At 46.3% G+C, this 14,853-nt stretch overlaps 1 protein-coding gene across 9 annotated transcripts in view; it reads right to left on the bottom strand.

Annotated features, from left to right (window-relative positions):
- Positions 1–14,853, bottom strand: part of DOCK9 (dedicator of cytokinesis 9) — a 2,709,375-nt gene that overhangs the window by 821,099 nt on the left and 1,873,423 nt on the right. For all 9 annotated transcript variants that reach the window (XM_069639825.1, XM_069639823.1, XM_069639827.1 and 6 more), the window contains one exon: positions 361–475. In XM_069639825.1, coding sequence (XP_069495926.1) covers positions 361–475 — 115 coding nt within the window. The remainder of the gene's footprint in view (positions 1–360; positions 476–14,853) is intronic.

Here is a 14,853-nt window from a genome sequence, read left to right as displayed (position 1 = left end):
AGTATTGCTATAGTTTAAATGTATAAGAATACCATGGGGGCAACATTACAGAGTACAGAATACCTGAACTTTAAGGGAACTTTCAGCAAAAAATAAAGCTGTGAACATTAAAACTCTGAGCTAAATACGGCAGCTCCCTGAGATCGATCTCCAAAAATGTGATTAACCAAACAAAGGCTGGAATTCACGTGGACCAGTGTATGCATTATCACACCTCGGCACCATATATGTGACACTTGTTTGTCTGTTTTGCATAGATTGGCAATCAAAGGAGGAAGAGTTAAATACAGATAAGGCACACACGCTGACAAATGCCGAATATACCAGTGCCTGTACCAAAACAAGCTGACTACTACCTACCGTCAGACATGGTTTTCAAAATATGGAGGAAACACATGAACAGGCTTTTGATCTCGGATTGGTCGAGTTTGTCACACCGAACTAAAGAGTTTCCAGTCGAGCCACTTTGATTGTTCTGGGAGGAAAGGAAAACAATCAAACATAAAATTCACAAATGGGTTTCTTTTACATTGCTGAAGAAAGGATCAACAAGAAGGTGGACCTCAATTCAAATGATCATTTAGTTACCACAATTATGATGTATGTGCATTCTTTCAGCAGAATTTGCAAGTTCTTGGTCAAGAAAAGATAATCAAATCCACTGCAAATGTTCACACAACACTACCCCATTACCTAGGATCTTGTATTGTATTAGATTCAACTTGTTTTCCTCAGCAACTTGTAAAACTATTGTACATGCATTTACACAACCTCAATAACCGATAGCATACTGAAATAGATATTTAGAAGAATCAAGATCTGTTGAGTAAGTAATAGATGTACACCAGAAGAAACCTGATGGAAAGCATTAATAGTGCAAGAGAAGAAAGAAAGCACACTTAACTTACTTTACAATAGTGCACAGCCTGATAGCTAAGCACAGCAAACAAACACTGCAAACGTGGAAGCTACCTGCTGGGTGGGCTAGGAGCGGTTTTACCACTGAACCAATTTCAATTAGGTGAGAAATAATGCTGTATATTTTAATCAAACCACTAAAATAATTCCTTTTTACTTGATGATAAAAACCACAATTATTTTATCATCTGGATTTGTGATTTAAGAAAACTGGAGACCATTCTAATTTGAGAAAAATATTAGTGAATATCTAAAACAAATCTTCAGTGCAAATCAATGGCAAGACCCTGCTGTGCAAATTTTCACCCAGAAATCTATATTAAATAAAATAATGTCACACTGTAAAATGAACACACAAATACTTCTTGTAACTGATGAGAACAAGCAATAGGCAAATTGTTTCCTGGGAAAACTGGAATGGTCAAAAGTGAGAAATCCATAGTATAACGGTTTCTCCTCTTTGCCTGTGAGCTCTCGTCTTGCTCTCCATTGTTGTGCATAGCGTAAGATGAATGCCTTCGGATCAATTTATCCTTCTATCATGTGAAAGCATGTTAAGGATTAAGGTTAGAGGTCAAAACAAGTTCAAAAACAAACCAACTAAAAAGAAAACTTTTTTCCAAGCCAGTATAGACACATTTTCCCCCAACTTTCAAGTTATTTAAACAAAGAAGGACAACAGTAAAACAAAGATTTTGAGGAGCTGTACAATCTAACTTGTATATTGGTGCAGTACATGTTGAGGAAAAAGCTTAACAAAAAGATGAACAGTTGCCTTTACAAGTGTTATCCAGCTTCAACTTAACTAAGACGAGTGATTTGGATGAATAGCTAAAAGGTAACACAATTCAATGAGGAATATGCCAGAACAACAGAACGCTAACCTTCATAACTAAAATTTTGTACCATTCTGGAGACCTTTAAAATCATTGTCCAGATTAAAGTTTTTAAAATACCACTTGCATATCAATTTTTTGGATGAATGCCAAAGACACTGCTCTGCAATTTGTGACATAGCTGTCATTCCAAACATGTGGCATACAAATTCAAATATAAGATAAGCAGAATACTGGATGCTCAACAAAGCCAGTTAAAAACAAACTCATAAAGCAATACCCTGACAACATATGTCCTTCTCAGACAACACAATCGTCCATGATCTCTTGCAGCTTCACCGAAACAGGAACAGGGTTACCATACAGGTGCGGACATCTGTAATGTAGCTCCACTTCCCTTTTTTGGTTCTTTGACAGCAGGGAGTAAGATAACAAGATTTCTTGACCTCCCGTTAGTTGACTAGACTTATAGCCCTCGTCTTCCTTACATGCCATTCTGCATGGGCTTGTAATCCATCTACTCTCTCTAGATTCCTAGAATTACTTCACTCCACTCACTCATGGTACTTTGTCCCGTATTACGCCAACCCCGATTATATATGCTACTATGAAACAGATTTTAAATTCTTGGCTACCAAGCGCTTTGGCTTGGAATGTCAAACCCACTGGTGTATGTGGAAAATTGACTAATCACTAGCCGTTTAGTCAGGAAGGGGTTAGACTAGAAGTTTATCTACAACTAAAAAGGAAGTTTCTAACTTGGAATTATCTAAAGAAAAGTTGTCTGGATGGAGTAATCAAGCGTACCAATGGTCTCTATCTAACAGGGATACAGGCCTCCCACCGTTTAACAGTCCGAAATACTTGTGTATAGGCGTGTTATAAATGCGTGTTATAAATGCCATATCATCTTGCTTCTTACTCCAAATCACAGACTGAGGGATGTAGCAGCCAACACACTTTTATGCACCATTTGATCAAGATTCTCTTATTAAATAGGAATGCTGGTTTTCCTATAAGTGTTGTAAGCACTGCTTTGGGCATATAGCTCTCACTGTCTTGTATGTAACCCGTAGCGTATTATTTAATAAATAATACAAATAAATCTTATATTGTGACATTCTCCTTCCTGCACCCGAGTGCTAAGCTCACTTTCGCTGGGAGATGGAGCCCAGCTCGCTTTACACAGATGTGTGCTCAGTTCACTCAGCGATACAGTTCCAATGTTGTAAGAGTTCAGAGGTTTCCTAGGCTTCCAAACCTCTAAGTCTCTGGCAGGCGTCTTGGCTTCCTAGCTCTTCAGGAACCTTACACTCTGGCTTTCCAGCCCCTCAGCATGTTCTGCTGTCTTAGACTTCTCTACCCCTAGGCAGTCAACACTCTGGGGCTTCTCAGCTCTCTGGGGGCCTTCAGCTCTCTTTGGAATAGGAGCTGGTTCAGGTCATGCATTGTCGTAAATATCTGCAATCTTCTCCCACTCAGCCAGTAGCATTGGAGTTGCACTTCTTGCTTTTTCTACAATTGAGAGTTTGTGTCGATGTTTCGGAATTCTTTCCATCTCTGTGGTTGCCCATTTTGTTTTGCTCTGAAGCAATGTGCTTTCTGTAGGCCTTTTCCGGGCAGGCCCCCTCTCCTAAGCTCCCATATCTTTCTCCATTCCCTCAAGCCTCTCTAACCTTTTGATAGGTTTGTGGATACAAGGGTATCACTTTCTCCAGCTAATGTGCATCCTTGGCTATCCAAGGACCTACAAAATGTGGCAGCCACTCATTCGGAGGTCTAACCTCTGGCATCAGGCTTTTTCTTTTCATCCATGGCTCTTCAACAGCATTGCCAACTCCTACAGCACTGGTGTCCCCAATGTTCAGTCTATTTCTGGAGTCCTGGTGAGTAGTTGCAGCAGATATCCCTTGTACCAACAGTAACCTAACTATGCCATGGAGCTTAGTCCTTTCCTTAGTTTCCTGGAATGGTGCCTTTTATAATCTGAGATCTGGTACAGTCTTTGCAGATTTTGCAGCATTCCAGGTGAATAGCCCCAGGTGGCAGAGTGGATGTTAGCTTAGCGGACCTCCAGAATGTTAAATCCTAAAGGTATGCTGTCCAGGCAACAGAGTCCCCTACTCTATTAGGATGCCCTGGTGTTCACTAATGAGGTTTAGTGGAAGGGGATATATGTCTTCCATCTCCCAGCCTTTAAGGGTAACTTGGAAGAGGTTAGAGACAGTATGGACTGGGAGGTGGACACCGACAACCACCGTGTATCACTGCCATGTAATACATGTCTCTGGCACTAGAGCCCTGGTAGGGTGGGGTATTTGGGCTGCAGTGTCCACTCCATGAGTTGGAACAAGATCAAGAACCTTACTGCATTACAAAGTTTAGGATAACCACAAATGCAGAGACAGTGGGGCCATGAGTACATAACGTTCCAGGGATCCTATTTGTCTATAAAATAAATCTGAGAACATATTAAAGAAATGCAAACAAGTCTACTCCTAAAATGTAATTAAGTAAAATTTGAAGAAACAAATTAGCTTAGGATGACTGATATGTAAAGCATAATGATAACTCCTGGGCTTCAGGGGTAAATGGGTGGCTGCTTGGTAAGTGGTTTAGCAGGTGGCAAAAGGTACTGAGGGCACAGGGTCTGAGGTGCCCCTAGGGATGTCAGGCCGGAAGTCTGAGATTTCCTTCCAAAGTCGTTGATTAGCCGCAGCCAGGATGGCTTCTGTGTTGGCCTGCCTGAGGTGTAGACCTTATTGCTGTATGGTTAAAGTGTCTTTTCTTCTTTGTTCAAGAGGGCTGCCGTGGCAGTACTAGACGAGGATGCCTGGGGCTTGGCATACATGAATGCTGCAGCAATAACCAATGGCAGAGGTTGCAGGTGTGTCGAGAGTAGCATGCTATCCCCCTCGGCCTGCTTGAATTTAGCATCTGGCTTTTTGTTAACGGGTTGCGTGGAGTGTGGCTTAAGCCACCCCTTCTTGGCCAAGGCCTGCACATTCTTCTGTAGGGGGATGCCAGACCTTGCCTCCGCCCTGATACTCAGGACCTCTGCCAGAACTCATGCCTCAGGAAGTTCATTCTGGGGCTGGGGAATGCCCAGGTATTCCGACAGGCCAGCAATCCCGCCATGGAAGTCTTTTGCTGAGGAAGGTGTGTCCTGCTCCTCCTCGTCTGTGTCCTGCTGGTCATCGGCCCGAGGGTGGTCAGCATCATTTGGAGGTGCTTCCGGTGTGGGGGTTTGCACCTGCACTGGGAATGCCGGAGCCTCTGGAACTGACTGCTGCGGAGGCAGAATGGGGTCCATTTGTGGAGACCGCATAGGAGACATGAATTTGTCGAAAAGCTGTCCTCGGAGGCCAGCTTAGCGTGATCCTGCACCGGAGGAGGTGGCGAATACGCTAGCTGCCTACCCAGCCTGTGTCCGTACATGGAGTCACTGTACCTGAAACCCGAGATGTTGGGGTATGACGTGGTCCAGGTGATGGGCGTCATTGGTACCCAGTCTGCCCTTGCAGTAAAACTTCTCCTCTGTTGACCGCCTGGCTAGAAGGCAGGCCTCCACTCCTGCCTGTGTGGGTTCCCACCTTTGAGGATCGGGAGAGGCGGTCATCTTGTCTCATGCCGCCGCCAATTTGTCAGTGCCTTGAGCACATGGACCTCTAGTCGGCGTGTTCCCGGGCTCGGCCTGCACGCCTGTCTGCACCGGCTCTGCCCCGCCCTCCACCTCAGGTGTACACCGGTAGACTGTGTGCCCTCGGCCTCCCGGATGGTAGTGCTGGCCGTGTGTATAGGCCCCCCCCCTCGCGTAAAGACCCGGTATCAGGACAGGGCCCCTCGGGAAGAGTCCCGGTAGTGATAGAGCTTACAGGCCCCTCGGCTGTGGAACCGGTAGGGCCCTTGGATCCCTTGGTCGTGTTGCGGGTAGCTGCGTGAGCATTGGTGCTCCCTGATCCGGTGCCAGGGTCAGATTGACCCCTCCCGCCAGAAAAGCTTCCCTGGGAGGAGTGCCCTCTGCGGGGTGTTTTGGAAAATAAGGCACCTACCTTCTTTGTCTTCCTACGGACATAGTCCTGGATGTTCTGTGGAGGAGTCTTGTTAAACACTGGCTCATTGGAGAGAACTGTTCAAGCGACCTGGGCGTGAGAGCGTCGCACACGGTCTTCACCGAGGCAGCAGAGACAGAGTGCGTGTGGATCTGCTGTGGGGAAGGAACCGTTGCACGACGGGCTCCTGCTTAAGCCTGTCGAAGCAGACATGCGGCGGGGACAAACTAGGTCACCAGTGGACGGTGTTCCCAAGGTTTTGTACGATCGGACTGAAAAAAAAGGTCTGACAGTACAAAACGACCGAAAAATGCTACCAAAGTTCAAACACCAAAAGTTCGAACCTTTGGTGGTAGCATTGCAGGTAAGTAAAAAAAAAAAAAAAAAAAAGACTGTGGGGGTGTCCCTCGCAACACCCCGCTCACTATACTGTGTGGCATACTGAGTGGGGTGTTGCTGGGGACACCCCCGCAGCACACCCGCCAAAAAAAAAAAAACAAAGAAAAAAATAAAACTGGGGCTGCAGGGGTTTCCCCCGCAACCCCCGCTCACTATACTTTACAGTAACCCCTGCAGCCCCCGTAGTATGTAAGTGTGTTCGCATGAGAAAGGTGCAAACCTTTGGTAGTTCGCACCTTTCTCATGCAAACATTCCGGCCGCAGCAAAATCAGCCATGTTCGGATCACTTAGAATCGTTCCCAATACTGCAAAAGAAAAAGAAAAATATTTCAGGGAAAGCGCATGGAATTACGAGTCTTGAAGCCTCACCCAGGAGTGCTGGTGGTAGCGGTCTGTTCCGGTTGACGCTGAAAAGGGGACTGAGGTGTGGCACCGGTTGGTGGGGTTAAGGAAGGCCGCGTGCCAGTAAATTTAAAGAGGAAATGTCTTTCTGGTGGAAAAGAGGTTCCGTTCCCGTCCCTCGCGAGGGACGCCCATATAGGATGAAGGGGATGGGACATAGGAGTAATATTGGGTATACCTTTCAACTACACCTGGAATTAAATTCTTCAGTTGAGCAGTTATTTTGCATTTTGTGTTTTAAAGTGTACTTTTTAACCTTACAGCACGATAGCGCTGGGCTTTTTGGAATGTTTTTATTGTAACAATAGATATGCTGTACTGTTTACTGACCAAACTAAATGCACACTGTTCAATGCATATTTCCTATTTTATATATTGGCTAAAAGAGTTATTGAACCCTAAAAGTAGAATATCACAGATCTTAACACAATTTTAAAAGCAACCTATGAAACAAACACATTGGTGGGGAAAGCCACAATTGATCAGGATTGCCAAGATATGGCATTGACCGATCGAAGGCCATCATTTTAGAGTTAAAAGAAATGGTTTAGGCATATGTTAGGGGCACCTTCCTTAAGGCCACTTGAGGTAAGACGTCATAAAACTATTCCTTGGCATACAGGTCCCCAACTCTTAGTATAAGTCTGTAATACTCAAAGAACCTTGGTAGAGTGGCAGAACAATCGGGCTTATCATATGAAGAAGATGTGAGCTGTAGGTAAGTACACTGAACCCAGTAGATACAATAGTCCAAAGAAACACTTCTACAGATAATGTTATATTAAAATATACACATTTATTATATTTGCACAAGGAAGGTAGTAACATACTTACCTCAATTAATCAACACTTAGGAATACTTAAAACACACTTTTCAAAGGCCACTGCTTCAGTGGTAGTTTCTCGTGGTACAATTTTTGCAGAGTTTGACACTAATGTCAGTCCTACCGTACTATTGGTACGAACGCGCACTCACATTAAGACAAATATATACAGTAATTGTATTTAGTTAGCAAAACCACATAAAGCGAAGGAGGCGTGTGCTGAGAGGCGTGTGCTCTGGTGAGCCTCTGGCACATAATCATTTCCCTCCGCGAAGCGGACCGCGAAGGGACTGACAAGGGCAGTCAGCAGTCCGCGGTCGGCGGGAGGAGGAAGGAGTCCTCCTTAATCAGCGCGTCCCAAGGGAGGGGCCCTCTCTACCATGACTGAGTTGGCGCAGAGAGCCAAAAGGAAACCCTCGGTGAACGAACTTGAGCCGAGAAACCTACGGAGCAAGAAACCGCGGTGCCCAGAGTTTCTAAATCGCAGCTCCACCGATGCAGCTGAGCAGATAATGGAATATGGCCCCTCGTTGGATATGCTTCATAATCTCCCCCTAACAACATTTTCCAATAATGCAAAAAACCAACTACAACATTCTGAGTGCGTTTTTAATTTCCCCACGATTGAGAGGAGTGAACATCGGGGGGAGGAACCAATCACAGACTTCTCCATGACTAGCGAAACACCCCCGCCCAAAATGTTACCCCATGCGACAAAAGGGAGAAGCAGGGAACCCCAAGCGTCATCTACGACAAGTCCAATCCCACGGATAGAACCCTCCCCCACCAGACCTCAGATTTATGCCCGCTCGCATCGGAGAGAGAGCCAGTGGACGCTAACCCGAGGAAGGGGGGCTTGGGGGCGGGCCTACCCTACACACCTCCCACAGGGGTGGGTCAAGTGCACATCATGATACACACGATGGGGGAAATGGACGACCTGCAAACACCGCCAGGTGGCGAGGAGATCTCTCCACCTATACCATCAACCGACCCAGAGGCTAACCCCGTAGCACTGGACTCCGGTCCTTCTACCTCCCACGAAGAGACCGGTGCCAGTAGCCGGGGCGAGATCATTGTCGCCTCAAGGAGAGATCAGTATCATGCACTCTCCAAGTTCCCAGGATCACAGTGCCTCGGCTATCACAGCGCCCCTTAGCCCGGTAGCGCTGTCTCAGCCGAATGCAAGTCCGCCGCCCAACGTTCCTCCAGTGATCATTCCATCATCGAGTCCTCAATCTGATAAAAGGAGGACGGACCCCTCTGTTTACCCAAAGACACAGGGGCACTTACAGAAAAAGCTCCCCAAAAAACCAGCGCGTTTAAAAGCCCTGTATAAGAGAAGGGGAGTAGGAGGGAAGAAAACTCAACATCAGAACCCTTCAAACGCAATGACCACCCTTAAAGACTTTTTTGGTAAAAAATCGCGCAGAGAAGGTCGCGGACAGCAGGACTTCTCTGATGCGGAGCTGCTGGCCATAATGGAGGACACGGCCCTACAACTCTCAAATCTAACTCTACCTTCAAAACTTAAACCTCATGTGGAAGAAGTTATTAACAAGACGGCGCCAGCGAAGTCACCCACCGGATCTGCAAACGACCCATCCAGTAACATGCTATTAGGGTTGGAGACTGGGCTTGATGAGGAAGGAGACACTCATGCTGGCCCGGAAGCGAGGGAAAATACCTCAAAGACAAGAGACGCTCTTGAAGTGGCACGCAGAGAAAAAGAGGGCCCTCTCGCCGCTAAACCTCAGGACCCCCGCTGGCAGCCCCGGGAAGATCAGGATGAAGACACGAGGGGCTTACGGGAGAGGAAGGGGAAAACCTCTCTTCCATCCGACTCTGAAGAGGGGGCAGCCTCCTTGCACAAACCTTTCCTCCCCTTGGCTCCTCTTGACTTGATCTCCCCCCCTTCTCCTAAGGGACCTAAGGAGATAGGGTTAGGAAGTGGCCAAGATAAATACGTTGGGAACGATCAGCACGAAAACTCCCCGGTGCTCCCTAGACGGATGAGTGAACTTACGGCAAAACCGAAGCCAGAAACACCTGTCAAAAAGCTAGATCCAATGACGATCCTGTCCACCGTCACAATAGCATTGGCCCCGTTTGGGAAGCTGTATGAATCGATCCATGAGACACTGAAAGATCAAAACACTCTAATAGCATTTATGCATTCCAAGCTCACCTATCTAGAAGGTTTTGTGTTGGCCCACAGGACTTGCGTGCATGACTCTCAAAACGCTTTAGGCAATAAGAGACCTCAGCATGCGGATGGGGGCCTGACTGACAACTCGAGGGCGCCCAACCAGGTGTGCTTAAGTAACCAGGAATCCCAAACAACGGAGGATGTCTGCAGCTTAGCTGACCTGAGGTCCACAAGTGGAAATTCCATCCTCCACCAGCCCTCTAGGATTGAGGTGTACTTAACTGACCCGCAAACAAAGAGCTTAGTAGGCACGAAAAACGGTGTGGCAGTTCTCAACCCCCCGGAAGTCGGTCAGATTCAACCTGCAGTGACGGGAACCAACTTTGCAGCAATTAGGGTCCCGTCAACTTTTGAAATCTTTAAGCACGTAGGAGCTCCTTACCCAGCCCAAGGAAGAAAAAAAGCCCAGAGAGCAGCCAAAACAGCGTCAATTGTCTCGAGAAAAACAGCAACGCTGAAACCGAATAACAAAAGGGAATCAAAGGCGGCAAACGACTCGTCACCTGTGCAAAACAGAAAAGTGTTTAAACTAAAGCCAGCGGATCAAAATCAGGAGGACAACCCTGACCTGGAATCCTGTAGTGACTTAGACTCAATTGATCTAATCAACCTCAGTACATATTCGATGGGAGAGGACGAGATAGACCCACCGCCCCCAATCCAGCAAAAACGAAAAACACCAGAGACTCGCGAAAACCGAGCCGCGGAAGAACCAAAAACAAAAGCCCTCCTCATGAACTCGCCAACAAGCACCCCTCGGGCCAAGAACAAGAGGATTTCGAGCCAGACCTCCAGGGAAGGTCCTGAGGGAGCGAGATCCAAGAAGGATAATCTCGCACACAATTCCAGGGAAGATAGGCATTCCCCCCGACATATCACCAGGAAGAAGTGTTACAGCGATAACAAAAGAGCTTCCGTAGATCTAAGAGTCAGGTCGCTGAAGGAAGAAAGAGACCGTAAGGAGAGATCAGAGGCTGGAAGAGTCTCCCCAGCAGGCCTAGACCCGCATTATAAATCACGAGTCCATGGGCAAAGGTGGAATGAAAGAGGAGCCATGTCGGAGGGGCTCCCACGAAGGGCAGCTGTGGATCAAGATTTTCCAGGAAAAAAAGAAAAGACTACCAGGATTTTCAAACTCCAAAGGATCCATGAAAAACAGGACAGTTGGATCCTGAACCGTAGAGCCCTGGCAAAACTATTCAGTGATTCTCATCTCTCGCAAATTAATATCACAAAGGAGATCAACATCCTCGAGCCAAATCCCAATGGAAGAAAAGACAGCTCGTATCTCCATATTGACTCAAACTACACACAGCAACAGATCTGGGGGGAAAGATCAAATCTTTTCAAACTGGGTTTCGAGCTGTCCTACGTCGCAGATGGCATCCTGGGGCCTAAATCATCCCAAGAGGGGGTGCCATGAAATGCGACAAATCAAAAGGCGAACGAACAAAATTACGGACGCCAAAGGCCAATCCTGCAAAACAGACGAAGATACGATCTGCGAAGTGAAGAGAGGGGTTTCACTAACACTGGCAAGACAGAGGACGCCCCTCTAGCAAGAAGGAGCAACCAGCAACACTCCTCCGGAAGAGGTAGAAATGGGAGGGATTGCGAACCCGATGGGAAGCCGATACCCTCCACTCGTAGAATCTTTCAACTAGTAGAACAACATTCGAGTGACAGAGGGGCTTGTAGGGTGCCTCCCCGTGATCCAAAGCCCTCGAATTTTAACGAGCGAAATGGAGATCAGCCGGAATCCAGCAGAGGTATCCAAAGAAGCAAGTAGCCACCACAAGGATTAATCACCGACTTCTTTAAGGATGTCAAGGCTTCTTCGACATGGGACCCCCCCTTTCTAAAACTAGGGTCTTGGAACACCAGGGGCTTCAAACACCTGACTGTGGAGTCAGATGTTGACCTCACAAGCTTCGATGTGCTGTGCTTACAGGAAACTTGGTTAAGGGAAAAACCTATTTTGGACGGTTACCACCTGATTCACTCGCCGGCCCTTAAAGAAAACAAGGGCAGACCCAGATCAGGGCTTATCATCGCCATCAGATCGGGAAGTGGCCTTCACCTGAAAAAGGTACTTAAAACAACAGAGTTTATATTAGCGGTAATCATCACCTGGAACACTTCCCGTAAGGTTGGTAATAAGGCCCAGCAGTTTGAGATATTGCTGGTGAACACCTACTGGAACCCACAACGGGTCACCTGTGACAATTACATCAATCAAATGGAGACGATTATCGATGATCATCTAACTTCGAGCACCGCCAACTATACCATCCTGGTAGGGGATTTGAATGTTGACTTAACTAAAGGACTAAACTCTCCGATGGGAAGAGCCCGTAGATGGATAAACCTAATGAAGGCAAGAGATATACATAATCTGCTACAAAGAGTAGCCCCTAATGCAGAGGTTATCCCAACTTGGGAGAGAAACAACCAAACGGCCATCATCGACTACATCCAGGTATCAAGGAGCTTTTTAACAATAAAAGAATCCTTTGAAGTGACCAGGACTAAATACAGCGATCATAATATCGTGAGTTTTTCTTGGTTCTCTCCAAGAGCAGAAGCCCGCTACACAAACGCAAATTTGGAAGTCAATCAAAGTGGCACACGGTTGAAGATGTCCGCACCCGCAATCGCCCAGTTGACACAGCTGTATAAGGAGGAGAAAAATGGGAACCTTATTGGGGCTAAGGCATCGACAGACTACACCTCAGTTCTCTCGATATTCGCCTCTAATAAAGGAAAGAAACAACCAACAGTAACGCCAGTTAATCACGTATTTAACCCACAATTAGTAGAACGCAGAAAATGGGTGAGAAAACTGAAGCGAGCAGCAGCTACTTCGGAATCCCCAGCGAAAAAAGAAGAAGCAATTGTGGCGGCGCGTAATTACAAATCTTGGCTAAGGACATCGAAATACCAGCGCGCTCAAGATGACGCCGAGCTAATGCTACGAATCATTTGTGGCAAGAACGCACGAGACTTCTGGTCCCTAATAAAGGGGGATTCGAAAGCTCTGAACCAAGCTCTTCAAAATTCAATAAACGATGCAAACTGGGTATCCCACTTCTCGGACCTCTATGGAGTCCCATCATCATCTAAAAATCTATCAACACCAGATCAGCAGACAAAAAAGACCGTTTGGGCTGTTTCAACCGATATCGAGACGATCGAACGGAAAATTAAAAAACTTAATGGCTCTAGAGCAGCCGGCCCTGATGGCATCACGAACCATGATCTGAAAAAAAATTTGAAAGCGTGGTCTATTTTCATCAAAGAAGTGTTCATGACGTGCGTTAAGCTCTCAGAGATTCCACTATCATGGAAAAAGGCGTTAGTGGTACCCTTTTTCAAAAAGGGCTCTAAGGACATTCCCTCGAACTATCGCCCAATAGCGCTGCTAGACTCCATAGGCAAAGTTTTTGGAGCCCTATTGCTGGACAATTTCCAATCTTGGATACTAACATCAGCCCTCTTTGATCCTCTGCAGGGAGGCTTTGTGAAAAACATTGGGACGGCGGCAAATATATTGGCTTTGAGCACACTGAAAGCCAAGGTATCAGAGGGACGGCCCAAAATATACATGGCTTTTATTGATCTGGTCCAGGCCTTTGACCGTGTTGATCGAGGATTACTATGGGAGAAACTACATCATCATGCCTGCCCCCTACAGATCCTGGATCCAATAAAGGCCCTGTATTCAGAAACCTCAATGTGTGTACGATTAAATAACCTGGGTCGCCTCTCTTCCGAGATCAAGACAGAGAGAGGCGTTAAGCAAGGCTGCCCACTGGCCCCGGCCTTGTACAATGCCTACATAGCGGATTACAAGGAACACGAGGAGAGAGTACGCAGCTTCCCCCCGACATTGGGAACAACCAAAATATCACGCCTGCTATATGCAGATGACATCATTCTCATGGACCTCACCCCCATAGGCCTGCAGAGACAGATTAATAATCTTAACGCCTATCTTAAAGAAAACCACCTCCAGATGAACTTTGATAAAACCAAAATAATGACGTTTGGAAAGGCGTCCCAGTAGACGGAGAAATTCGTCTGGGCTGTAGACAACAAACAGCTGGAAAAAGTGACCAACTTTAAGTACCTTGGGATTATTTTAAATAAAAGCCTAAAAGAAGTCCCAATGCAAGACAACATAATGACTAAAACTCGCCTACTCACAACCCAGGCAAGAGCAGTAGCGACCAAATTTGGCCGTTTCACATTAGCGCCAGTCCTGACCTTCTACAGAGCGAAGGTAGTCCCCACCCTGATTTATGGAGTTGAAGCGTTACCCAATCTACCATCGAACTTCTGGGAAAAAGTGGAGGGACTCTTTTGGAAAAAACTGCTTAACTTGCCACAGTCGCTTCCAATCGTATTAATAAGGAGAGAGCTGTCGTTACAGTCGCTGAGCTCCATTGTGGCTCTAAACGAAATCATGCTTTATCGAAAAGCGTTACTACCCTCTCCGCCGCTGATACTAAAGGAAATACATCAGGAAATAATATCAGGGTCGTGTAAAATGCTGACGGACTGGTCCCTAAGAATGACAACTCTCCTAGCTTGGGCGAGCAGTTCTAGAGACGAACTCATTAACAATCCGGCAAAGGTGAAAAAGCGCATTATGGAACAAGACTGGATCGACACATTGGAGAAGGCTTCGACTTCGAAATTGATAATCGATCTACCTTTGAGCTGGCAGAAAATCAACTCCACAAAACAGTACCTGTTGAAATGTCCCGACAAGAAAGTACGAGAGTCCTTTCTGAGAATTCGACTGAATATCATTCATACTAAGGAAGTTTTGTCAAGAAGGAACAAGTCAGAAGAAAAAGGGTGCAGATTCTGCAAACTTGGGGACGAGGTGGAAACTATTAAACATCTGCTAATGAATTGTCCAGCTGTGCTGGCGGCACGTACATTACATCTCGGTCCTCTATTCAGAAATTCTCATCTCTATGAGGAAGAGGAATGGTGGTGTTGCTTAATTAACGGGGAAAAGACGTCCTGGGTTATAGCAGTAGTGGGCTTTTTTCATGCTATTGGTCTAATAACCCAATAAGGAGGGGAAAGTAAATGGAAATCACGGCCTTTTTTCTCTCTACCACCCTCACAGGAGGTATTAGGGAACAAGCAGGATTTTTGCTGCTCTCCCCGCCTTCATCATCCTTCCTTTCTTCTTCGG

This window comes from Ambystoma mexicanum, chromosome 7q, assembly GCF_040938575.1.
Source record: "Ambystoma mexicanum isolate Mex_15411 chromosome 7q, UKY_AmexF1_1, whole genome shotgun sequence".
Taxonomy (NCBI): domain Eukaryota; kingdom Metazoa; phylum Chordata; class Amphibia; order Caudata; family Ambystomatidae; genus Ambystoma; species Ambystoma mexicanum.
The sequence above is the reverse complement of the archived record's forward strand: the minus strand, read 5'-3'. Positions and strand labels throughout refer to the sequence as shown.